Source organism: Piliocolobus tephrosceles, chromosome 13 (genome assembly GCF_002776525.5).
Source record: "Piliocolobus tephrosceles isolate RC106 chromosome 13, ASM277652v3, whole genome shotgun sequence".
In the NCBI taxonomy this organism is placed as follows: domain Eukaryota; kingdom Metazoa; phylum Chordata; class Mammalia; order Primates; family Cercopithecidae; genus Piliocolobus; species Piliocolobus tephrosceles.
In genome coordinates this window covers 8,842,820-8,868,737 of record NC_045446.1, presented here as the reverse complement: position 1 = coordinate 8,868,737, position 25,918 = coordinate 8,842,820, and the positions used below count along the sequence as shown (strand labels likewise).

The 25,918-nt window shown below is 46.2% G+C and overlaps 1 protein-coding gene across 1 annotated transcript in view; it reads left to right on the top strand.

Annotated features, from left to right (window-relative positions):
- Window positions 1–25,918, top strand: part of POLA2 (DNA polymerase alpha 2, accessory subunit) — a 37,897-nt gene continuing 11,979 nt past the window's right edge. The window contains exons 1-10 of the mRNA XM_023186358.1: window positions 1–611; window positions 5,366–5,490; window positions 6,605–6,696; window positions 7,826–7,883; window positions 14,659–14,765; window positions 17,795–17,988; window positions 18,604–18,692; window positions 20,048–20,203; window positions 20,724–20,786; window positions 22,162–22,204. Of these exons, the coding sequence (XP_023042126.1) occupies window positions 533–611; window positions 5,366–5,490; window positions 6,605–6,696; window positions 7,826–7,883; window positions 14,659–14,765; window positions 17,795–17,988; window positions 18,604–18,692; window positions 20,048–20,203; window positions 20,724–20,786; window positions 22,162–22,204 (1,006 nt within the window). The 5' untranslated portion in view covers window positions 1–532. The remainder of the gene's footprint in view (window positions 612–5,365; window positions 5,491–6,604; window positions 6,697–7,825; window positions 7,884–14,658; window positions 14,766–17,794; window positions 17,989–18,603; window positions 18,693–20,047; window positions 20,204–20,723; window positions 20,787–22,161; window positions 22,205–25,918) is intronic.

The window sequence follows — 25,918 nt, the reverse complement described above, 5'->3', positions numbered from 1 at the left end:
GCAGCTGCCGCCTGCCTGGCCTCCAGGCGCGTGCGTAGAGACGCCCACAGGCCCGGTGATGCGCACGCGCCCTGGGCCGCGCGTGCGCGCGTGGGGTCCCTGAATGAGCCGGGGTAAGCAAGGGGAAGGGTTGGGGTTGGCTCCCGGTTTCGCGCATGCGTGCGCTGCACAAACCATTTGGCGGGTTTTTCCCGGCCACTCTGTTCTGCCACCGTCACTGAGAAACTCAGCGGTAGCTTTTAGGAAGCAGGACGTTCTCTCCAGGAAAGCGTCCTCTTGAGATTTCTGCTCCCTCCATTCAGGGCGTTTGGGGGCCACCCCATCATTTTTTAAAAAACGTATTTCTCTGTGACCGACGGCTGGGGCCTTCTGACGGTCTGAGGTCTTGCTTGGGCCAGTCACCTCCTGTCACGGTCCGCAGAGGGTGGAAGGATAAGAGGGAAAGGTGCTCATCGCTCGCCAGGCCCGTGGGTTTCTTGGGCACAGGTCGGAGCTGGGTGGGCCGGCTCCCCGGCCCCTGGCTTGGGCGACCATGTCCGCATCCCCGCAGCAGCTGGCGGAGGAGCTGCAGATCTTCGGCCTAGACTGCGAGGAGGCTCTAATTGAGAAATGTGAGTCCCGCACCCCTTCCCGCCCCGCAGCCGTGTTCCACGCTCTCGCCAGAGTTCCTCGGCGCTTAGAACCGAAAGGGGAGGGCTTCCAATTTCCCCCTCCCCTGGAGCGGAGTTCTCGGTGGCTGTGAGATGAAGAATCAAACTGAGTTTTGAGATTTAGGATGTGGGCACTTTGAAATGCCCACCGGGTGCCGCTTGGATGCAAAATCAAAAATGCGAATATGCAGCACGATTTTAAACCAACTCGAAGTTCTCGAAAGGCGGAATTGGGATGTGCTAGATCGAGACTAGGCCCCGATGGCACCTGAGTTTGGAAATTGTTGAGGCCCCGGTAACGAAGCAAGAGATGTGGGGGTTTGAAATGTAGCTTTTTATTCTTGGCTCCTCCCTTTCCAGCCTACACCTTAAACCTCTGCTGATCCATCAGTTCTCTTATCAGAGCTGTTGGTGGTCTGTGCAAATATGAATCCCTTGAGGTGGATTCCTAAAATTGAATTTGAGCTGTGGAAGGGGCTTTAGGGAGCTTGTTGGCTCCCTCTGTTTACAGATGGAGAAACAGACAAGGAAAGCTAATTGCCTGAGCTGTCTGTGAAGCCAGGTGTCCTGCCGTGGAGTCCCGTGCTGCATCATACGGGTACATGGGTACATCGTGTTGGTCAAGCTATAGATCAGTGTAAGGAGTCATTTGAAGCAAAGCCCGGGAGATGAGGAAGTTCTAGAATCCGTATGAATGTGCACCTGCCTTAACCACTCAACACTTTGAACTTCTTATATATAAAAAGAGAACGAAACATGTTGATTTATGGTGAGAAATTCATCTCAGAAACCAGAATACTTTGTCTTCATGCCCAGTGCCTTCTCTCTCTCTTTTTTTTTTTTTTTTCCGAGACAGTCTTGCTTTATCACCCAGGCTGGAGTGCAGTGGCGTGAGCTTGGCTCACTGCAGCCTCCACCTCCCAGGTTCAAGCAACTCTCCTGCCTCATATTGCCAAGTAGCCGGGAATACAGGCGCCCACCACCAGGCCCGGCTAATTTTTTTTTTTTTTTTGTATTTTTAGTAGAGAAGGGGTTTCACAATGTTGGCCAGACTACTCTCAAACTCCTGACCTCAAGTGATCCACCCACCTTGGCCTCCCAAAGTGCTGGGATTACAGGCCTGAGCCACCGCGCTCCGTCCTTCTCTTTTTAAAAAAAGACTAGCCAGGCGCAGTGGCACACGCCTGTAATCCCAGCACTTTGGGAGGCCGAGGCAGGCGGATAACCTGAGGTCAGGAGTTCGAGACCAGCCTGACCAACACGGAGAAACCCTGTCTCTACTAAAAATACAAAATTAGCCAGGCGTGATGGCACATGCCTGCAATCCCAGCTACTCAGGAGGCTGAGGCAGGAGAATCGCTTCAACCTGTGAGGCGGAGGTTGTGGTGAGCTGAGATCACGCCATTGCACTCTAGCCTGGGCAACAAGAGCGAGACTCCTATCTCAAAAAAAAAAAAAAAAAAGGAAGACTTAAGTGGAAAACCTGATCATAGTCGGAAATATATGTGGTAAACATGAAATCAGCATGAGAGAAATTAGTTATGTGAACCCGATTTGTGAGAAATTAGTTATGTGAACCAGATTTGTAAAGACTTCAGGCCAAGATGCCAATTGCTTTCATCTCATGTAGAGCTAAATTGGCAATGGCTTTGGAACTGTGGACTTTGGATTATCAGTAACTTCAATGGCACCTTAATGTTTCCTGACAGTAAACCATATTTCCCTGGTCTCTTTTTTTTTTTTCCCCCTGAGACGGAATCTTGCTCTGTCGCCAGGCTGGAGTGCAGTGGTGTGATCTCAGCTCACTGCAACTTCCGCCTCCTGGGTTCAAGCAATTCTCCTGCTTCAGCCTCCTGAGTAGCTGGGACTACAAGCACGCACCACCATGCCTGGCTAATTTTTTGTATTTTTAGTAGAGACGGGGTTTCACCATGTTGGCCAGGATTCTCTCGATCTCCTGACCTCATGATCCGCCCTCCTGGGTCTCCCAAAGTGCTGGGATTACAGACGTGAGCCACAGCGCCTGGACCTTTTTTTTTTTTTTTTTTGAGATGGAGTCTTTGCTCTGTCACCCGGGCTGGAGTGCAGTGGCCGGATCTCAGCCACTGCAGCCTCTGCCTCCCGCGTTCCAGTGATTCTTCTGCCACAGCCTCCCGGGTAGCTGGGATTACAGGTCCACGCCACCACACCTGGCTACTTTTTTTTTTGTTTGTTTTGTTTTTTTGAGATGGAGTTTCTCTCTTGTCACCCAGGCTGGAGTGCAGTGGCGCAGTCTTGGCTCACTGCAACCTCCACCTCCTGGGTTCAAGCAATTCTCCTGCCTCGGCCTCCTCAGTAACTGGGATTATTTTTTGTATTTTTAGTAGAGATAGAGTTTCGCCATGTTGGGCAGGCTGGTCTTGAACTCCTGACCTCAGGTGATCATCCCGCCTCGGCCTCCCAAAGTGCTGGGATTACAAGTGTGAGCCACCACGCCTTCCCTACTTTTTGTATTTTTAGTAGAGATGGGGTTTCACCATGTTGGCCTGGCTGGTCTTGAACTCCTGACCTCAGGTGATCTGCCCACCCTGGCCTCCGAAAGTGTTGGGATTACAGGCGTGAACCACTGTGCCAGGCCCCTGGTCGCTTCAGAGTCTTCCAGGTGACTGTTTTCCACCTACTCCTGTAACATCCTTCTCTCCCACCCTCACTCTCAGCCGACAAACTACTATTTTTTTTTTTTTGCTGAAAAAAATAGAAGATTAGAAAACTTCCATCAGCAACCACCATTATGTCTCACTGACCCATATCTGTGACATATACCTAGCCTTCTTTCCTATTACAATGAATAAATTCTCCATATTCCTAGCAAAATCCAAGCCCTCCACTTGAGTCCTAAACCCCATTCCTTCTGACGCAATTAAGGACATCACAGGTAATTCTCCTCTCTTACATATTTTCTATTTTTCTTGCTACAAGATTTTTTCCCTACTACTATAGAAATGTGCTTCCAGTCCTGCCTTTAAAATACTCTGTTGACCCTACTTCCCACTTGAGTTCTCTCCTTCCCAATTGAAGCAGACTTCAAAAGGGTTGGCCAGGCGCGGTGGCTCATGCCTGTGATCCCAGCACTTTGGGAGGCCGGGGAGGGCAGATCACAAGGTCAAGAGATCGAGACCATCCTGGCCAACATGGTGAAACCTCGTCTTTACTGAAAATACAAAAATTAGCTGGGCGTGGTGGCTCATGCCTGTAGTCCCAGCTACTCGGCAGGCTGAGACAGGAGAATCGCTTGAATCAGGGAGGTTGAGGTTGCAGTGAGCTGAGATCGTGCCACTGCATTTCAACCTGGTGACAGAGCACGACTCTGTCTCAAAAAAAAAAAGGGGGGGGCTTGCCATCTTTAAATGTTTCCTCCTTAAATCCATTTCAGTAAGTTCTTTTGTTGCCACCACTTCACTGAAGCTTCTCTACTCAAGGTTATCAGTGACCTTCACCTTGCTAAAACCAGTGATGAATTTTCAGTCCTCATCTTGAATTAGCAATTAGCACCAGCACTTGACACTTTATCAATTTTTTTCTTTTTTTAAAACACATTTTTCTCTTAGCTTCTTAGACACTACTAGTTTTTCTTTTTTTTTTTTTTTTTTTTTCTGAGACAGGGTCTTGCTCTGTTACCCAGGCTGGAGTATAATGGGCAAATCACAGCTCACTGCAGCCTCAACCTCCTTGGCTCAAGCAATCCTTCCACCTCAGCCCCCGAGTAGCTGGAACTACAGGCACATGCCACCAAGCCCAGCTAAGTTTTGTATATTTTATAGAAACAGGGTTTCACCATGTTGCCCAGTCTGGTCTCAAACTCCTGGGCTCAACCAATATGCCCACCTCAACCTCACAAAGTGCTGGGATTACAGGCATGAGCCACTGCGCCTGGCTTACTACTAGTTTTTCTTAAGCTTTGCTTGTGTCACCACTTATCAGGCTTTGCAGATTCATCCTCAGAGGCCCTAAGGCATCCCAAGACTCAAGCCTGGGATCTTTTCTCCCTTATAGATACGCTTGCTCCCTTGGTGATCTCACCTGGGATCTCATAGCTTTAGTATCCCATGTATTTACTGATGGTTCCCAAATTTATACCTCTGCCCACACCGCTTGCCTGAACTACAGGCTGGCTTGTTCAACAGCTACTGTCTTCAGTTGGATGTCTAAATGGCACCTCAAACTCTGCATGTCTAAAACTAAGCTCCTGGTATCTCCTCTCTCTCCTCAGAGTAGTGCCTCCGGCTCTTTTCCCCATCTCAGTTAATAGGGACACCACTCTTCCTGTTGCACAGGCTAAAAATATCAGCATCATCTTTGACTTCTTTCTTTTTCTCATACCTTCAGTTAGCAGATCCCTCTGGCTTCATTTCCAGTATGTAAAGTCCTATCCAGAGTCCAACCACTTCTCGCCATCTCTACTGCCACCACCTTGATCCAAGCTACCATCATCTCTCACCTGGGCCTTTCCATGATTCTTTAATTGGTCCCACTGATTCTTCCCCTTCTGTTTCCCCCCAGTAGCGAGCTTTGTGAGGACAAGGATGTTTCTGTTTTCTCATTGCCCAAAACAGTGCCTGGCACTAATAGATTCTGAGTAAATGTTGATTGAGTAAACCAGGATTATTTTTGCTTTTCTAGGTGAAAGCTTCGACAAATGAACTAAGTTTTTACTTGTCCAATTTTCCTTTCTACAGTGGTAGAGCTTTGTGTTCAGTATGGACAGAATGAGGAGGGAATGGTAGGCGAGCTTATAGCCTTCTGCACCAGCACACATAAAGTTGGCCTTACCTCAGAGATCCTGAACTCTTTTGAGCATGAGGTAAGAACAGAATGAAAGCAAACTAATAATGTGATTCTCCATTTCTACTCTACAGGGGAGGCATTGTGATCTATTGAGAGGAGTGTGGGCTTTTGAGTCAGGCCCGGATTCCAGTCCCAGTGTGAACTTGGACAAACTACTTTATGTTCCTGAGTCTTAGTTTCCTCTTCTGTCATGGGGGCTAATAATCTATATTTTTTATGATTGTTATAAGAATTTTTTTTTTTTTTTTTTTTTTTTTTTGAGACGGAGTCTCGCTCTGTCGCCCAGGCTGGAGTGCAGTGGCCGGATCTCAGCTCACTGCAAGCTCCGCCTCCCGGGTTTATGCCATTCTCCTGCCTCAGCCTCCCGAGTAGCTGGGACTACAGGCACCCACCACCTCACCCGGCTAGTTTTTTTTGTATTTTTTAGTAGAGACGGGGTTTCACCGTGTTAGCCAGGATGGTCTCGATCTCCTGACCTCGTGATCCGCCCGTCTCGGCCTCCCAAAGTGCTGGGATTACAGGCTTGCGCCACCGCGCCCGGCCCGATTGTTATAAGAATTAAATGGGGCCAGGCGCTGTGGCTCACACCTGTAATCCCAGGACTTTGGGAGGCCGAGGCAGGCAGATCACAAGGTCAGGAGTTCAAGACCAGCCTGGCCAACATGGTGAAACCCTGTCTCTACTGAAAATACAAAAATTAGTTGGGCATGGTGGTGGGCGCCTGTAATCCCAGCTACTTGGAAGGCTGAGGAAGGAGAATCACTTGAACCTAGAGGAGGCAGAGGTTGCAGTGAGCTGAGATCTCGCCACTGCTCTCCAGCCTGGGACAGAGCGAGACTCCGTCTCGAAGAAAAAAAAAAAAGAAAGAGATGAGAATGGACATACAGCACTTAAAACTATCACCCAGCAGGTGATAAGTCTTCACCAAATAGTTGGTATTATTAGGATTGTTACGTGTTATAGACAGTAATGGGATGTCTTTGGTTTTAGTCTGTATGTATCTTAATTCTTTGAGGAATGTTAGATCTTTGATTATATTTTGAATACCTTTTATTATCTCAAGGCTTTGGAAAACACCTCTGCTATTACTTGACTATGACGTACAGTATTCACTATCTTTTCTTTTTCAGTTTCTGAGCAAAAGATTATCAAAAGCCCGGCATAGTGCCTGCAAGGACAGTGGCCATGCGGGAGCTAGAGACATTGTTTCCATTCAAGAGCTGTATCCTTTTCTGCTGAAGGTCTTTTCACCAAGCTGCATGTTGCATTTTATAATTTGTCTGTAGTTGCATGTGTAATTTAAACACAAATAATAATAAGGCTGGGCATGGTGGCTCAGACCTGTAATCCCAGCACTTTGGGAGGCCGAGGCAAACATGTCACTTGAGCCTAGCTAGGAATTTGTGACCAACCTGGGCAACAAGGTGAAACCCTGTGTCTACCAAAAGTACAAAATTTTTTATGTGTGTGTGAGTTGGTTTCACTCTTTTTGCCCAGGCTGAAGTGCAATGGTGCAATCTCGGCTCACTGCAACCTCCGCCTCCCGATCTCAAGTGATTCTCCTGCCTCAGCCTCCTGAGTAGCTGGGATTATAGGCACGCGCCACCATACCTGGATAATTTTGTAATTTTTTTTAGTAGAGACAAGGTTTCACCATGTTGGCCAGCTGGTCTCGAACTCCTGACCTCAGGTGATCCGCCCGCCTAGTTCTCCCAAAGTCCTGGGATTACAGGCATGAGTCACTACCTGGCCAAAGTACAAATTTAAAAAAATAATAAAAACTGGCCGTGGTGATGCATGCCTGTAGACCCAGCTAGTTGGTAGGCTGAGGTGGGAGAATCTCTTGAACCCAGGAGGCGGAAGTTGCAGTAAGCTGAGATTGGGCCACTGTACTCCAGCCTGGATGACAGAGGAAACCCCATCTCAATAATAATAATAAGTAAAAATTACCTAATATTTAGATTTCTTCTAGCAATTAGCCCTTGCCTTATATGAAAGTTTATTATTATTATTATTTATTTATTTATTTTTTTGAGATGGAGTCTTGCTCTGTCACCCATGCTGGAGTGCAGTGGCGTGATCTCGGCTCACTGCAAGCTCCGTCTCCCAGGTTCACGCCATTCTCCTGCCTCAGCCTCCGGAGTAGCTGCGACTACAGGCGCCAACCACCACACCCGGCTAATTTTCTGTATTTTTCTTTTTTAGTAGAGACGGGGTTTCACCATGTTAACCAGGATGGTCTCTGTCTCCTGACCTCGTGATCTGCCCACCTCAGCCTCCCTAAGTGCTGGGATTACAGGCGTTAGCCACTGTGCCCGGCGATTATTGTTTTTCTTAACCAGTGTTCTTAGAATTGAAGTGGAAGAAGAAGAGGAAATCCTCCTGAACTCTTACACCACACCCTCAAAGGTGAGTAAACAGTGTTTGGACGTCGCATTTTACAAGTAACATTTTAAAATAGGTTATCACAACATTTGAAGATCGGAGGGAAAAAAATCAACCACTCTTCATGCATTTCCTACTGTATTTCCACTTATACATCTTCCTCTCTGATCATATGTCTAAATGTTTTACATAATGGCAGTCCTTATAAACATATAGTTATCCTGCTTTTCTTAGCACAACATAGAACATTCCTATAAATATAATTTCTCCGTAATTGCCCTTTTTAAATAGTTGCATAGTTTTATACTATAATTGAATAATTCAGTTTTGTGTTGGATCCCAGTGTGAAAGGTCAAGTAGAGTAGTGGAAAAGCATTGCCTTCAACGTCTGAGTCAGAAGACCTGGGTGACCTGAAGTGAGTTGTTTTATCTCTCTGAGCCAGTTTCCTTATCCATAATATCAGGATTCATTCATTCAGTTATCCAGCAACAACTATATACTGCACTAGACACTGGGTAAACAATGGTGAACGAAACAGACATGGATGGGCTCTGCCCTCAAGAAGCTGACAACCAGTATACAACATCCCCCATCTTGCAGGGCCTGAAGAGGAAATAAATAGGTAAAGTATCAGGCTCTATGCAATGTATTCAGTAATAGTAATTATTCTTTATACTAATTAAATAAGTTCATAGAAATTCATAAACATGGAGTGAGCCTTAATTATTCAAAGTAAATTACATAAGAAAGATGTAATTTACATTGCCCTACGCAATGTATTCAGTAATAGTAATTATCCTTTTTTTTTTTTTTTCAACAGAGTTTTCCTCGTCGCCCAGCTGGAGTGCAATGGCACGATCTCGGGTCACTGCAACCTCTGCCTCCCGGGTTCAAGCAATTCTCCTGCCTCAGCCTCCCGAGTAGCTGGGATTACAGGTGCACGCCACTACGGCCAGCTAATTTTTGTATTTTTAGTAGAGATGGGGTTTCACCATGTCAGCCAGGCTGGTCTCGAACTCCTCACCTCAGGTGATCCACCTGCCTCGGCCTCCCAAAGTATTGGGATTACAGGCATGAGCCACCGTGCCCAGCCCAGTAATTTATTCTTTATACTAACTAAATAAATTTGTAGAAATTCATAAACATGGAGGGAGCTTTAATTATTCAAAGTAAATTACATCATAAGAAAGAAGGGGCCGGGCGCGGTGGCTCAAGCCTGTAATCCCAGCACTTTGGGAGGCCAAGACGGGCGGATCACGAGGTCAGGAGATCGAGACCATCCTGGCTAACACGGTGAAACCCCGTCTCTACTAAAAATACAAAAAAACTAGCCGGGCGAGGTGGCGGGCGCCTGTAGTCCCAGCTACTCCGGAGGCTGAGGCAGGAGAATGGCATAAACCCGGGAGGCAGAGCTTGCAGTGAGCTGAGATCCGGCCACTGCACTCCAGTCGGGGCGACAGAGCGAGAGTCCGCCTCAAAAAAAAAAAAAAAAAAAGAAAGAAGGTAAGGGCTGGGTACAGTGGCTCATGCCTGTAATCCCAGCATTCTGGGAGACCAAGGCAGGAGGATCAGTGACCAGAGATCATGCCACTTCTCTACAGCCTGGGTGACAAAGTGAGACCGTGTCTCAAGAAGAAAGAAGGTAAATAGATTTGCCTGTGGAGGGTAAGAGGGCCAAAAATGTGCCCCATGAAGTTGCTAGCACAAAACCAGGTGCATATAATATTAAAAGAAATAATGAGGTGTTTGTTAGAGTTTCTTAAGATTGGAGAGACTGTAACTCATTTAATTTTCCCCCTAAAGTGGTTTTCCGTGTCCATATCCCAGTGAAGGACACCTCCGTTCTTCCATTGGCTCAGGCCAAGAATCTTGGAGACCTCCTTAAATCCTTTTTCTCTCACACCCCACGTCCAACTTAGCTGCCAGTCCTGTCATCCCTCTCCAGGATCTGGCCACCTCTCACCATTTCCACTGCCACTACCAGGTCCACAGCATCATTGTCTCCCGAATGATTGGGACAGCCTCCTAACTAGTCCGTTGGCTTCTTTCTGCCGTGTCCACCTCTAACCAGCTCTCCACCCAGCAGCCAGGGTGCTCCTTCCCAACGAAAGGGCAGGTTTTCTTGCTCACATCTCTCCCACTGACTTTTCATCTTTCCTCCTAATACCCAGAGTTTGAACCAGCATGTGTGAGGTTCTGTAGGAGCTGGCCCCCTCCTCCTTCTGTCCTCTTTCCCTGCTGCCCCTTGCTCTCTGCTTCTGCCATGGCAAATATAGGTCAATTTCCTATGTCTCCTCGTCAGAGGGAACAAGCCTGCCTAAAAGAACAAAACCCTTCCTCTGTTTTATTTTCTTGCTTTATTTTTCTCATTATTCTCTTGCTTTATTACCACCAAACATGTTATATACTTACTTTTTTGTTTTGGTTGGCCTTCGCTCCATTAGATGGAAGCTCCTTGAGAATAGAGACTTTGTTTTTACTTGCTACTGTTTTCCCAGCACCCTGGCACGTTAATAGTTGTGAGAAGACCTCTGAATAAGGGAGTGTGGTTGGCTCTCCAAATAGGATCTCAATTGCAATACCAATGGGACCACCACAGTTTTATCTGGTTGTCAGCTTCACAGATCCAGAATTTTATCTCATTTGTCTGTGTATCCAGAATTGATCGTATTCTTGGAGTCTGACTCATGGTAACCCAGCTGTCAGTAGACTGATGAGTAAGCCAGGTACAAATTTGCTTATTTTACTGTTCAAGTAGATACCCTTCCAATGACTGAAATTCCATATTTAGGATATCCCATTCCCTCTATGGAAATACTTAAGAGACTAAATTGTGAATCAAAGTTTGTGACTGTGAGGCCGGGTGCAGTGGCTCACGCCTGTGATCCCAGCACTCTAGGAGACTGAAGCAGGTGGATCACTTGAGGTCAGGAGTTTGAGACCAGTGAAACCCCATCTCTACTCAAAATAAAAAATTAGCTGGGTATGGTGGTGGGTGCCTATAATCCCAGCTACTCAGGAGGCTGAGGCAGGAGAATCGCTTGAACTTGGGAGGCGGAGGTTGCAGTGAGCCAGGATCACACCACTGCACTCCAGGCTGGGCGACAGAGAGAGACTCCGTCTCAAGAAAAAAAAAAAAGAACGAAAAAAAAGTTTGTGACTGTGAATTCCACGCTAAATGAGTTGGATTGAAATGTTAAGCAAACATTATGTGTCTGGACTAGAGATACATAAAATGCTTAGAACAGTACTCATCACATGGAAATTGTTCAGTCACTGTTAGGCCATGCATCAATGGCAGCATGATAAAATAGTCAAAGTGTGGCCAGGCGTGGTGGCTCACACCTGTAATCCCAGTACTTTGGGAGGCCAAGGTGTACAGATCACCTGAGGTCAGGAGTTCAAGACCAGCCTGGCCACCATGGTGAAACCCCATCTCTACAAAAGTGCAAAAATTAGCTGGGCATGATGGCGGGTGCCTGTAATCCCAGCTACTCGAGGGGCTGAGACGGAAGAATCACTTGAACCTGGGAGGTGGAGGTTGCAGTGAGCTGAGATCGTGCCATTGCACTCTAGCCTGGGCGAGAGAGTGAGACTCCATCTCAAAAAAAAAAAAAAAAAAGGCAAAGTGTGAAGGTTGGCCTTTTCAGACAAACAGTGCCAGGCTGAGGTTGCCTGACCCTCAGGTCTTAGGAACAGGTATCCTTCTACTATAAAGGTAAATATGGTATGTCAGTGATTTTAGCTTATCACTTTTAAATATTTCACCTGTGCAATTGACAGCTGTTCTTTTGCTTCCGTGTTCACCCTAAATCTGCTGATGATTTGGCTGCCATGTCTCTGTCTAACAGGGAGAGAATGTGTTAGCCTGGTGACTTGACGTTACCATACCCTCGGCAGTTATATTTCTAGTAAATTAATAAACTGGTTATAATTTGATTTTCTCTGTGGGTGTGAGAATGTGCTTACCCTAGGATATGAAAATATGGTACCATTGCTGACTACATTTATCATTAAAAATGATGAAGCCGGCCACCGCGGTGGCTCACGCCAGTAATCCCAGCACTTTGGGAGGCCGAGAAGAGGGGATCACCTGAGGTCAGGAGTTCAAGACCAGCCTGGCCAACATGGCGAAACCCTGTCTCTACTAAAAATACAAAAATATTAGCTGGGCGTGGCGGCGGGCGCCTATAATCCTGGCTACCCGGGAGGCTGAGGCAGGAGAATTGCTTGAACCCAGGCGGCAGAAGTTGCAGTGAGCTGAGATCGCGCCACTGCACTCCAGCCTGGGCAATCAGAGCAAAATTCCATAAAAAAAAAGAGAGAGAGAGAGAAAGGAAGGATGAAACTAGACAGGCGTGGTGGCTTATGCCTGTAATCCTAGCACTTTGGGAGGCCGAGGTGGGTGGATCACCTGAGGTCAGGACTTCGAGACCATCCTGACCAACATGGCAAAACTCCTGTCTCTACTAGAAATACAAAATTAGCTGGGCATGGTGGCACATGCCTGTAGTCCCAGCTACTCGAGAGGCTGAGGCTGGAGAATCACTTGAACCCGGGAGGTGGAGTTGCGGTGAGCCGAGGTTGCAGTGAGCTGAGATTGCACATTGCACTCCAGCCTGGGCAACAAGAGTGAAGTGAAACTCTGTCTCAGAAAAAAAAAAAAAAAAAAAGGAAAAAGATTGGGCCAAGTGCAGTAGCTCATATGTGTAATTCCAGCATTTTGGGAGGCCGAGGCAGGTGGATCACTTGAGGTCAGGAGTTCGAGACCAGCCTGGCCAACATGACAAAACCCCATCTCTACTAAAGATACAAAAATTGGCCGGGCGCGGTGGCTCAAGCCTGTAATCCCGGCACTTTGGGAGGCCGAGACGGGCGGATCACGAGGTCAGGAGATCGAGACCATCCTGGCTAACACGGTGAAACCCCGTCTCTACTAAAAACTACAAAAAACTAGCCGGGCAACGTGGCGGCACCTGTAGTCCCAGCTACCCGGGAGCCTGAGGCAGGAGAATGGCATGAACCCGGGAGGCGGAGCTTGCAGTGAGCTGAGATCCGGCCACAGCACTCCAGCCTGGGTGACAGAGCGAGACTCCGTCTCAAAAAGAAAAAAAAAAAGATACAAAAATTAGTTAGGTGTGATGGCGGGCACCTGTAATCCCAGCTACTTGAGAGGCTGAGGCAGCAGAATTGCTTGAGCCCAGGAGGCAGAGGTTGTAGTGAGCCAAGATCTTGCCACTGTGCCCAAGCCTGGGTGACAGAGTGACTCCATCTCAAAAAAATATATTTAAAAAAACAGTGTGGGAAAATATTTATAATTAATAGAGAGTGAAAAAATCAGCACATAAAATACTTAGGTTTATATTTAAACTAAGATTATGACTATAATTGGTATATTTGTAATCTTAATATGAAAATTATCAGCCACCACGCCTGGCTTTTTTTTTTCTCCTCAGATGTGAGGTCTCCCTGTTGCCCAGGCTGGTGTTAAACTCCTGGGCTCAGGTGATCCTCCCACTTTGACCTCCCAGAGTGCTGGGATAACAGGCATGAGCCACCACCCCTGGCCTAGAAAAATATTAAAATACTATTAAGGAATATTCAAAAGTGGTTATTATATCAGGATGGTAGAATAAGGGATTTTGTTTTAAATCTATTTTCCATTGCAGCTACCTAATGATGGTTTTGAATCTGTTCTCTGGCATTCTGTCCTGCAGTTGCTACCAGTTGACCATTCGGCAGTATAACTTCTTAAACTTGCAGCCAGGAGGAGCCCTAGGGCAAGGAAAGCTGCAGATTAGCTGGCTTCCTGGCTGCTATCCAGGCAAGGATTTTGTTTTCTCTATTATAGTTGATTATTCTAGACTTTAGGGAGCAATGGGTCTCTGGACTGTAGGTTTCAGCCTCCATTCTGGGCTCATCTTTGGATTCTTGTTGATGAGTCAAAGGAAAAAAAAAAAAAAGGAGTGACCATCAATGAGGTGTTTGCTGACTCTTCTAGTATGAGCTCAACCTTGTTATCTGTTATCTGCCGGGAGTCATTTCCTTTGAAAATGTGTGGTATAGGCCAGGCGCGGTGGCTCAAGCCTGTAATCCCAGCACTTTGGGAGGCCGAGACGGGCGGATCACGAGGTCAGGAGATCGAGACCATCCTGGCTAACACGGTGAAACCCTGTCTCTACTAAAAAATACAAAAAACTAGCCGGGCGAGGTGGCAGGCGCCTGTAGTCCCAGCTACTCGGGAGGCTGAGGCAGGAGAATGGCGTAAGACCCGGGAGGCGGAGCTTGCAGTGAGCTGAGATCCGGCCACAGCACTCCAGCCTGGGTGACAGAGCGAGACTCCGTCTCAAAAAAAAAAAAGAAAAAAGAAAATGTGTGGTATACTTTGCCAGAGTAAGTAGTAATGTCCCATTCCTTCTCAGGAAAATGTATACACGTAGGTCAAAACTATGCATTGTAAAACTCAGATCTGTTTGAAAACAGAGAGATGGAGACAGAAAGTAAACATATGAAGGATTTGACAGGACAGATTACCAGCCTGGTGGTCCTTTCTGGAAAATGTTTGCTTTCTCGTAATTGCCTTCAAAATAGGGAGAGTGTCCTGAATGTTGGTTACAGTCGTTGAAGATTTCTTTTTGAGATTATGCTTGGATGATGGGGCCTTAAGAAGAGAACCCACCCAGTCCTGTTTTGTACCTTCGTTTGGACATGCTCTCCCTTTTCTTCCAAGGAACTATACACTTAATTAGTATTGGGTCTAGTAGGACTGAGATTTTGTTTTCCTTTTTTTTTCCCTAGGGTTCTCAGAAGCGAACTATCTCCACCCCAGAAACCCCCCTAACAAAAAGAAGTGTGTCAACTCGTAGCCCCCATCAGCTCCTCTCACCATCAAGTTTCTCTCCAAGGTATGGATCATAATTCATTCAAGTGCCATAAAGCTGGCTTCCCCTCCCTTTCTCTGGCTATCTGAGGAAGGCTAACAGCAGAGTTATTTATTAACTGTAGGTGGGCATGTACATCTGCAGTGAATTGGCTTGAAAGCCTATTGCTCTCTGCCTTCCTTGCTTTCCCTTTCTTTGTGGAAAATTACTGTCTCTTACGGTAATTAAGGAAACTCACTTTCCACCCACTTTTCTAGGGCTCATTTCCTAGATCAGGAACTGATACCTTCTATTGAAAACAACCTGTCTATTCAGAAGTCTAAGAGTCTTAACAGGTCTTGTCAGTAGAGGCAAGTAGGTTTCCACCTGCTTCTGTTTGTGTTTTGTTGGGTTTCTTTTTCTTTCTTTTCATCTAAAGTTTTTTTTGTTTTGTTTTTAAAGAAAAGCACATATCTTTGTTCATAATGTTTCGTAACCTGTTTATTGTTTCAAACTCAGGTTACAACTAGTTTCTGAGAATTTTCTTGTCACTGTGAATCTGCACTGACTTAATTGGTATTTTGTCCCTCTGCCATCATTGCACATAAATCCACAAAGATCACATGTAATTTTTTAAAATCCGTAAATGACACATCTCATATTAGAGAATTCCATAGGCAAGTGCTCTGCTGAGTAGGTGGGTTTTTAGGAGCTTCCACATCAAGATGAGGCTCAGGAGCAGTAGTATTAACCCTTTAGGGAAACACCAACTACCAGGAGTCATTACCTCTACTTTGGATCACTTCTAGATGAACCAGTGCTTAAGATTTTTCAACTCTGTCACTTTTTTTTTTTTTTTTTGGAGACAGTCTCACTTTGTCACACAGGCTGGAGTGCAGTAGCACCATCTTGGCTCACTGCAGCCTCTGCCTCCCCAGTTCAAGCGATTCTCCTGCCTCAGCTTCCCGAGTAGCTGGGTCTACAGGCGCCTGCCACCACGCCTGGCTAATTTTTGTATTTTTAGTAGAGACAGGGTTTCTTTCGCCTGTCGGCCAGGCTGATCTTGCACTCCCAACCTCAGGTGATCCACCCACCTCAACCTCCCAAAGTGCTAGGATGTCCAAGCATGAGCCACCGTGCCTAGCCTTTTCAGCTCTGTCACTTCAGAAACCTGGTGATAGAAGCTCTGCAGTCATTCAAGGTGAGTGGTTATTGGATTTTTTTTCTTTTTTTTTTTTTTTTTTTGAGACGGAGTCTCGCTCTGTCGCCCAGGTTGGAGTGCAGTGGCCGGATCTCAGCTCACTGCAAGCTCCGCCTCCCGGGTTCACGCCATTCTCCTGCCTCAGCCTCCCGAGTAGCTGGGACTACAGGCGCCGCCACCTCGCCTGGCTAGTTTTTTTTGTTGTTGTTGTATTTTTTAGTAGAGACGGGGTTTCACCATGTTAGCCAGGATGGTCTCGATCTCCTGACCTCGTGATCTGCCTGTCTCGGCCTCCCAAAGTGCTGGCATTACAGGCTTGAGCCACCGCACCCGGCCTGTTTTTTTTTTTTTAAGATAGGCTTTCACTCTGTTACCCAGGCTAGAGTGCAGTGGCACAATCATAGCTCACTGGCCTTCCAGGCTCAGGTGATCCTCCTACCTCAGCCTCCTGCGTAGCTGGGACTACAGGTGTATACTACAAAGCCCAGCTAATTTTTGTAGAGATGGGGTTTTACCATGTTGCCCAAGCTGGTCTCGAACTCCTGGCCTCAAGCAGTCTGCCTGCCTTAGCCTCCCAAAGTACTGGGATTATAGGCGTGAGCCAGCATGCCTGGCGGTATTTGGATTTTGAAGGACAGTTTTACTTTAGGGTGGTCTACTGCTGCTTTGGGGAGTTCTCAGACTTTTTGGAAGAAAGCTTTCTAGACTTAACAAGAGCATCTTTGCAACCTGGTATGTAGGGATGGCTCTTATGGACATGCCAACACCATTGCAGGAGTTATATTCTCCACATGTCAGTACAATGCTCTGAAACCTGTAGATCTGTTTACAGCTGTCCTCATGTGAGCATCTTGCTGCATTAAAGGGCCTGCTGTAATGGATGGCTCAGGGAGCTTCCCAGGGAAGAGCTTGGAGAAGTTGGCAAAATGCTGCCTAGTTATTTTTTAATGCACACTAATAAAGCTGACGGCAGAAACTGGTTTTGTAATGTATGAAAGTAACTTCTAAATTATTCAGGTAGAGGTGGCACTGGAGATTGAGATAATTAATTGAGCTCATTTTCTGTAGCCTCTCTGTGAAAAGAAAGAATGATAGCATTAATTGCGATGGTGCCCCACATAAAACTGGTTCCTGCAGAGTTTCAGTGCATTAAACAAAGCCTGTTTTAAATAGAGCTCTGTACGGCGTGTTTACAACCAGAGGATTAGAAGACTTCACTGTTATCTAAGCAGATCGGCAATATCCATGTGTTCTTAGAGGTGTAATTTACCAGTCAGGGAGTGGAAACGTGAGAACTTGGCAGTTGAGCCTAGAAAAATGGGAATGTTTGCATATCACCAGACTGTTAATTCATTACTTCTCCACCTCTATAGACACTGGGGAAAGTTGATTAATTTTAACTTCATTTTATTGTTGTTTCTACCTTGAACCATATTGTGAGTTTTTATATATGCTCAGCAAGTTTTGGCTTATCCACAGTTGCAGGCTCAGATGATGTTCCAATAAATGCTAAAAATTCATAAGAAGAGAAAAATGGAACTTAAAGTTTGCCTTTTAATCAATTCAGAATCCGGGGATTTGTTTGCCTTGCTTAATTTTAATGCCAAGAGAACGACAACCTTTTAAAATACATTTCTGTCTCTAAACTTCTCTAAAAATGTTTGGTATTCCTCAGCCTGGTATTCCTCAACCCTTCATTCCTGAAATTCCTTAAAGGTCTGGGTATGTCCAACCCCATTAAACTGATTTGATTTATAAACTATGAGGCCACCTTCCTTTTCTCCAGTCCCCATTTCCAAAGATAACCTCATGTTATGCCTCTCTCCCTTTAGATATGAACACAATAATATTAATCCTTTTTGCTTCCAATTAGTGCTACTCCCTCCCAGAAATACAACTCAAGAAGTAACCGAGGAGAAGTGGTTACCTCCTTCGGCTCAGCACAGGGAGTATCTTGGTCTGGGAGAGGAGGAGCTGGAAACATCAGCCTGAAGGTCTTGGGGTGTCCAGAGGTACTAACAGGGAGCTACAAATCCATGTTTCAGAAGCTCCCAGACATTCGAGAAGGTGATTGTTTTTCCCTTTGAAATTCTGGTGGATATAAAACCACCTGGAAGGGTCTAGAGTAATAAAGCTTCAGCTAGGCTGGTAGAACAAGTTCCAAGGTTGCCTTTGAATATACGAGTTGGTAGATGTCTTCATGGAATCCCTAGTAGTGGAGGGACACTGGCAATACTATCAGTGATTGCCCCAAGTCACTTCACTTGGCTAAAAAGCACATCACCATTCCCAGCAGCAAAAACTTGAACGATGTAAAGGAATTCAACTTAAAGATATTCATGGCTCCTTCCTTAGAAGCCTTCTTCAGGTTGGCCTTGACTTGCCTAAAACCTCAATGAGGACTTGAGTAAAGGGCAGACTTGGGGATGGGGTGGGGTTCATACCGATTCCCTGGAATTGTGCTGTGGGGTCTCCTGTGGCCAGATGGAAGGCCAGGTTCAGCAACCAAATATCGGAAAATTGACAAGAGTTTTAGAAGGTTTAAACTGGCCAGATGTCCAGGCACCCTTCCTGCTTCTGTAAAATGACTGACTTTAATATTTTACAATGTGCTGTATTTTCTCTTCTTGGCAAGTGAAATGTCTTCACATAATATTTTTTTTTCCACTTCTGGGATTGCAGTTCTGACCTGTAAGATAGAAGAACTTGGCAGCGAACTCAAGGAACATTACAAGATTGAAGCTTTCACTCCTTTGCTAGCCCCAGCACAGGTAAGAGTTGTTCTAATAGTTCTCACTAATTAATATTACATTTTTAAATCGATGACCAAGAGGCATCCTTCTTGCTTCCTTTTTCACTTATTGTCTGTGTTCTAGTTTGAACATCTATCTTGGTTGAATTTGGGAAAATAGGCCCTTCTGTAGAAAAATTTGTAAGTGCTGTCTGGTTTTGTGGATTTTCTTCCCACTTGGATTAGAGTCTTGCACATAAGCAGAGACTGAAGGCCTTGTTTCCCTTAGTGGTGAGTCAGGTAGCTCCCTGGGGATTTCCCACAAATAGAAGCATTCAAGTATCGAGATAAAAGGACAGCAGCGAGGGTGAGGTTTTCACAATCTTGTTCTCTGGACAATGACTCACAGTCTCTCCCCTGGTTTGGTCTCTTGTTATAGACAAACTGCTGCCAATACTATCTTTATATCATAGTTTAATCTGGTGTATATACCAGTACTTTCTCTCTAGAATGTTTTCTAATCTAAGAGGAAATATATTCTAGAAGTTTCTTTAAAGTACCTTTGTCAATGTTTACATTCAAAGAATGACCAGTTGGGGAAGTGATGCAGAACTGTGTCATAGAAGGAAGTGTTGGAGGACTTGGAAGGAAGTAATTGAGGGAAGGCAGGGAAGCACAATCACTGGGAAAGATGAGACTTCCTCTCTTTTCTCCCAAGAGTAGGAACAGAACAGAGGAAGCCATGGGGACAGAGATTTTAGCTCGATTAATAAACAACTTCCTGTTAAGAGGTTGTATGGTATGTTGCTAAGGATATGGCTCTAGAGCCAAATTTCTGGTCTCAAACCCAAGCTTCACCCACAGTTTGACCTTGACTAAATTATCTAACCTCTCTGTTGCTTGTTTTCCTCATCTGTAAAATGGGTACAATAATATCCACCTGATGGTTGTTGCAAGGATTAAATGAGTTAATATATATAAAATGCCTAAGAATACATTTTAGAATAGTGCATGGTATTTAGTAAGCTCAAGAAATGTTAGCTATTATTAAGTAGTTATAGCTGTCCAGAGATGCAGTGGGCTGCCCTGGGGTGGTGAGGACCAGGTGGGGTGGGCATCCAGGGGCAAGTTCCCCTACACTAGAGATGCTCACACTTAGGCAGCCTCCTCGGAGGGCTCAAGTGCTGGGCTGGTGGGTGGACAAGATGCCCTTTCAGAGTTCTTCCATCCTGAGAGTCAGTGATGATGCTGTAGTCACCTCAGGGTCAAAGCAATGCCCTGCCAAAAAATGTATTTGTTGTTTGCAGTTTGTTTTGCTATTCATCCTATTGACTTCAGATTTTGAGCTCCTGCTCCAAAGACTGTCATTCTTATGCTGTGACCTTCCGTTGGTAGGAGACTGTCACTCTGCTGGGCCAGATTGGCTGTGATAGCAACGGGAAACTGAACAACAAGTCAGTGATTCTCGAGGGAGACCGGGAACATTCCTCGGGTGCTCAAATCCCAGTGGATTTATCTGAGCTTAAGGAATATTCTCTGTTTCCCGGACAGGTGAGATTGGAGGAGTTCCACCAGGATGCAGGTGCACTCTACCCCTGAAGAGTATGTGCTGTGCCATGCGCAGCTGCTCCTTAGTTCCTGTCTCTGCTGCCATGGGGTGCGGGTGGAGCACATGCCCCAGAGCAGACACCACTGTTGGGATTTCCATTTCCCCCATGCTCTGACCGAGGCTCTGGGACCCGACTGCCCAGCCTCAAATCCCAACTCCCCACTCCACGAGGTGCATACCTGTGGGCAAGGTACTTAACCATCTAAACCACAGTGTCTTCACTCACAACATGGAAATAATAATTCTTACCTCATAGGATTGTTGTGAAAATTAGATCACTTATGTAGAGCATAATTATTATTACTAATGCAACGCCCTTAATTTGTTTTCTGCAAAAATGCCCTAAGTTTATGATTACAGAATAAGAGTAGTTGGTCAATGCTTTTAACTGCCTCAAAATAATGTATTCCAGACCTCGTTGATCTCCACTGCTTAGCAATCCTGTTTGTTTTTGTCTTTCAGGTTGTAATTATGGAAGGAATCAACACCACTGGTAGGAAACTTGTTGCCACCAAACTCTATGAGGTACACAGCGTACCCCCACTTGCCTCTTGGTTTGCTTCAGGCAAAGTGTGTCTGGAAGTTGTCTGTTCTAGAAACTGGTCCTTTTTAGAAGCCTATTTATTTGTTAGTCAGTTCTCCATCTGTAAGTGGAAATCTGCTCCTGGGCCAGGGGTCAGCGAACTCTTTCTGTAAAGGGCCAGACAGTAATTCTTTTAGACTTTGTAGCTACATGGTCTCTGTCACAATGACTCAACTCTGCCTTTGTCTACAAAAGCAGCCACAGAGGACTCTTACACAGATGACTGTAGCTGTGTTCCAATAAAACTTTATTTAAATAGTGGGCTACAGCCAGATTTGGCCCAGAGGCCGTAAGCTTACCTATCCCTGCTCTAGGCAACAATCCTCCAGAGATTTTCATAGAATGCCAGGAAATGTAGCAAGACACCCTTTTCTCCCATCCTTGCCTGGAAGTACACTGATACTTTAGGTACCTGTTTTGCTCCCACTTGTTGCTGGGTGTTTTATGACAGTTGAGTAGTGACCTGCCATTACCTGGGTTTCTTTTTTTTTTTTTGAGACAGAGTCTCTCTCTGTTGCCCAGGCTGGAGTGCAGGGGCCGGATCTCAGCTCACTGCAAGCTCCCCCTCCGGGGTTCACGCCATTCTCCTGCCTCAGCCTCCCGAGTAGCTGGGACTACAGGCGCCCGCCACCTTGCCCGGATAGTTTTTTGTATTTTTTTTAGTAGAGACGGGGTTTCACCGTGTTAGCCAGGATGGTCTTGATCTTGTGACCTCGTGATCTGCCCATCTCGGCCTCCCAAAGTGCTGGGATTACAGGCTTGAGCCACCGCGTGCGGCCCATTATCTGGGTTTCTTCGCCCTCTGAGCCGTATAGAAAAACGGCGGGTCCCGGCCGGGCGTGGTAACTCACGCCTGTAATCCCAGCACTTTGGGAGGCCAAGGCCGGTGGATCACAAGGTCAGGAAATTGAGACCATCCTGGTTAACACAATGAAACCCCGTCTCTACTAAAAATATAAAAAATTAGCCAGGCGTGGCGGCGTGTGCCTGTAGTCCCAGCTACTCGGGAGGCTGAGGCAGGAGAATGGCATGAACCCAGGAGGCAGAGCTTGCAGTGAGCTGAGATGGCGCCACTGCACTCCAGCCTGAGTGACAGAGCGAGACTCCATCTCAAAAAAAAAAAAAAAGAAAAATGGCAGGTCCCATCAGATCCAAGGAGCAAGACAGAGGCACATCCTTCCCCTGCCCTCGCTCCTCCCCACTGTCCTCCCATCACACACCTGCACCATCCCCCAACCCCAACCCGGTGCCCTCCCCTTTGCTTACCAAGGTGATGCCTGGCGCAAGACCTTACTTGAGCTTTTCACCTGTTTTTAGGGTGTGCCACTTCCATTTTATCAGCCCACTGAAGAGGATGGAGGTGAGTTTCGGTTCAAATACTGTTTTTGCAAACAGTGAGGGTGGTAGACATGAGTCCAGGAGTGCAGTTTCCCGAGCCCAAGAAAGCTGCAGAAGCTGCTGAAGAGCAATGTGACCAAGCAGTGAGGGTGCCACCATCAGTGAGTTCGTAGGTTTTTTGTCACAAGACCCCTGGTCTGAGCCCAGTGAGCATTGGTCATGCTGTTGCCTGAGTTCTGCCTACATGAAGCATGTTGTTTAAAGACTAATGTTTAACAGGTATTTTTGAAGGTTGCCTTGGAAAGGAAAAAGATGTACAATTTCAAGAAGAATTTCTTTACATGCAGTGTGGGCCAGATGCAGTGGCTCACACCTGTATTCCCAACACTTTGGGGGGCCCAGATGGGAGGATCACCTGAGGCCAGGAGTTGGAGACTAGCCTGGGCAATATAGGGAGACCCTGTCTCTACTAAAAATTATAAAATTTAGCTGAGCTGGTGGTGCATGCCTGTAGTCCTAGCTAATCAGAGGCTGAAACAGGAGAATTGCCTAAGCCCAGGAGTTCAAGGTTGCAGTGAGCTATGGTAACACCACTGCACTCCAGCCTGGGTGGACAGAGCAAGACTGGCTCTTAAAAAAAAATTAAAATTAATTAATTTTTTGAAAATGTAATGTGGCATCCTGGATTGAATCCTTGAAGAGAAAGGGAACATCAGTGGAACAACTAGCAACGTCTGAGTAAAGCCAGGAATTTACTTTTTTATTTTTCTGGCTCTAACACTCAACCTCAAAAATCCAGGAATTTGGTTAACAGTGATATACCAGCATTAATGCCTTAATTTTGACAAATGTTCATGGTTACCTAACATGTTAAGATTGGGGGCCCTCTGGTGAAAGACACACAGGAACTCTGTACTATCTTTGTAACTTTTCTACAATTCTAAATGTGTTCTAAAGTGAAAACTTAAAAATAATTTCTTTTTGGTTTTTTTTTTTTTTTCTTTTGAAATGGAGTCTCGCTCTGTCCCCCAGGCTGGAGTGCAGTGGCAAGATCTCGGCTCACTGCAAGCTCTGCCTCCTGGGTTCAAGCGATTCTCCTGCCTTAGCCTCCCAAGTAGCTGGGATTACAGGTATGTGCCACCACGCCTGGCTAATTTTGCATTTTTAGTAGAGACAGGGTTTCTCCATGTTGGTCAGGCTGGTCTCAAACTCCCAACCTCAGGTGATCTGCCCGCCTTGGCCTCCCAAAGTGCTGGGATTACAGGCATGAGTTACCACACCCAACTCTCAAGGCATGTTTGTAAGCACAGTGGAGCACTGTTCAGGATTAGCAACCAGATCACTGACACTAGCATGTTGTCAACACCCCATGCATGTAACAGTGGCCAGAGCCATTCTTGGAGATGACCTAGAATCAGGAGTGAAATTTAGGACTCTGTTATATTGCACATTTTATCAGAAAATACAAGTTTGGCCGGGCGTGGTGGCTCACGCTGGGGCAGGAGGATTGCTTGATCACAGGAGTTTGAGACCAGCCTGGGCAACATGGTGAAACCTCATCTCTACAAAAAGTACAAAAAATTAGGCCAGGCACGGTGGTTCATGCCTGTAATCTCACCACTTTGGGAGGCCGAGGTGGGCAGATGACAAGGTCAGGAGATAGAGACCATTTTGGCCAACAAGCTGAAACCCCATCTCTGCTAAAAATACAAAAATTAGCTGGGCATGGCAGCGTGTGCCTATAATCCCAACTACTCAGGAGGCTGAGACAGGAGAATCGCTTGAACCTGGGAGGTAGAAGTTACAGTGAGTGGAGATCGCCACTGAACTCCAGCCTGGTGACAGAGCTAGACTCTCTCTCAAAAAAAAAAAAAAAAAAATCAGCTGGGTGTGGGCATGGTGGCATGTGCCTATAGTCCCAGCAGCCCGGAAGGCTAAGGTGGGAGGATCCCTCTCCTGAGTCCAGGAGGTCAAGGCTGCCTTGAGCCATGATCATACCACCACTGCACTCCAGCCTAGGAGTCAGAGTGAGACCCTATCTCAAAAAAGAAAAAAAAGAAAATACAGATTTATAGGGGCAAGGGTGGCATGCTGGTATTAGGTCAACTTCAGGTAATGAAATCAACCTGGCTGAGATACCAGGAGCCTGAGCTGTGTACCAGGGAAGCCTTTAGAAACAGTTTAACAAGTTGTTAATGAACTTTTGTATAAGGAATTAAACGAGGCACTCATGGAGATACAGAATAAGACATGGCCCTCGCCCTCCAAAGACTCACTGCTTACACTGGGGCTCGCATCTCCTGTAGGCTTCTCAGAGCCAAACTTCACTTTGTCCCTACCCCACCACCACATGAAACCTACTCTTCCCCTTGAATGCTCTGTCAGTTCATGGTATTACTACTATGATAGACTCAATTATAGCCCCAGGAATCCCTGGAACCTGTGAATATTTTACCTTTTGTCGTAAAGGAGACTTTGCCCGTGTGATTAAGTTAAGGCTATTAAGATGGGGGATTAGCCTGGATTATCCAGGTGGGCCCACTGTAATCACAAGGGTCCTTATAAGAGGAATGGCAAGATAATCAGAGTTAGAGCTTGGAAATATTAGGCTGCTGTGATTTGAGGAAGCCAAAAGAAAAATTTTGTTTCAAAATAGAGAAATCTTAGGCTTCTGGCTTTGCCACTGAAGGTGGGGCCATGAACCAGGGAATGCAGGTGGCCTCTGGAAGCTGGAAAAAGGAAGGAAATGGATTCTTTACTAAGACCTCCAGACAGGAGGAGCTCAGCCCTGCCCACACCTTCAGTTTAGGACTCTTGACCTCTGGAACTGTAATATAATAAATTCATAGGCTTTTTTTTGAGACAGAGTCTCACTGGAGTGCAGTGGGCATGAGCTGTGATCACAGCTCACTGCAGCCTCAACCTCCCGGGCTTAAGCAATCCTCCCACTTCGGCCTCCCAAGTAGCTAGGACTATAGGCTCAGGAGGTACGCACCACCCTGTCCAGCTAATTTTTGTATTTTTTGTGGAAACAGGGTTTCACCATGTTGCCCAGGTTGGTCTCAACCTCCTGAGCTCAAAGTATCCTCCCGCCTTAGCCTCTCAAAGTGCTGAAATTACAGGTGTTGAGCCACCACACCCAGCCAAATTCGTGTTGTCTTAAGGCACTAAATTTGTGAAAACTTTATAGCAACAATAGGAAACTAACACAACAGCATGTTAAGAAGCCTGGGATCTTTGGATTTTGTTGTTGTAAGCCACAGAAACTGACTCAGACTAACAAGAAAGCAGGAATTTATTAGGGGAGATCCAGGTAGCTCACAGACTGGACAAGTGGCTAGAAACCCAGGCTTAGAACCAGGATAAGAGCCCAGGAACTCTAGCATCCAGGTAGCAGGAATTCCCCAGCTGTCTCATCTGGGCACCTCAGCTGGAATAGGTTAGCTCTAAGCTTTTTTCTCTCCTTGGATCGTTCACCTCAAGATTGCACACCCTGGGAGGAGAGTGTGAATGGCCTAAACTGGGTCATGTGCCTGCCCTTGGCTAGAGGAAGACAGAGCACCCGATTTACAGGCCCATGTAGACTGCCTTGTGGAGAGGAGGGCTGATTCTCTAAAATGAAAGCAGCTGCTGTTAGGAAAAGGGCAAAGCGTGATGGGTGGCCCCTGCACCCCGTCACCCTGGAATCTCCCGTTCCAGTCTCCCGTTCCCCAGCCTTTTTTTTTTTTTTTTTTTT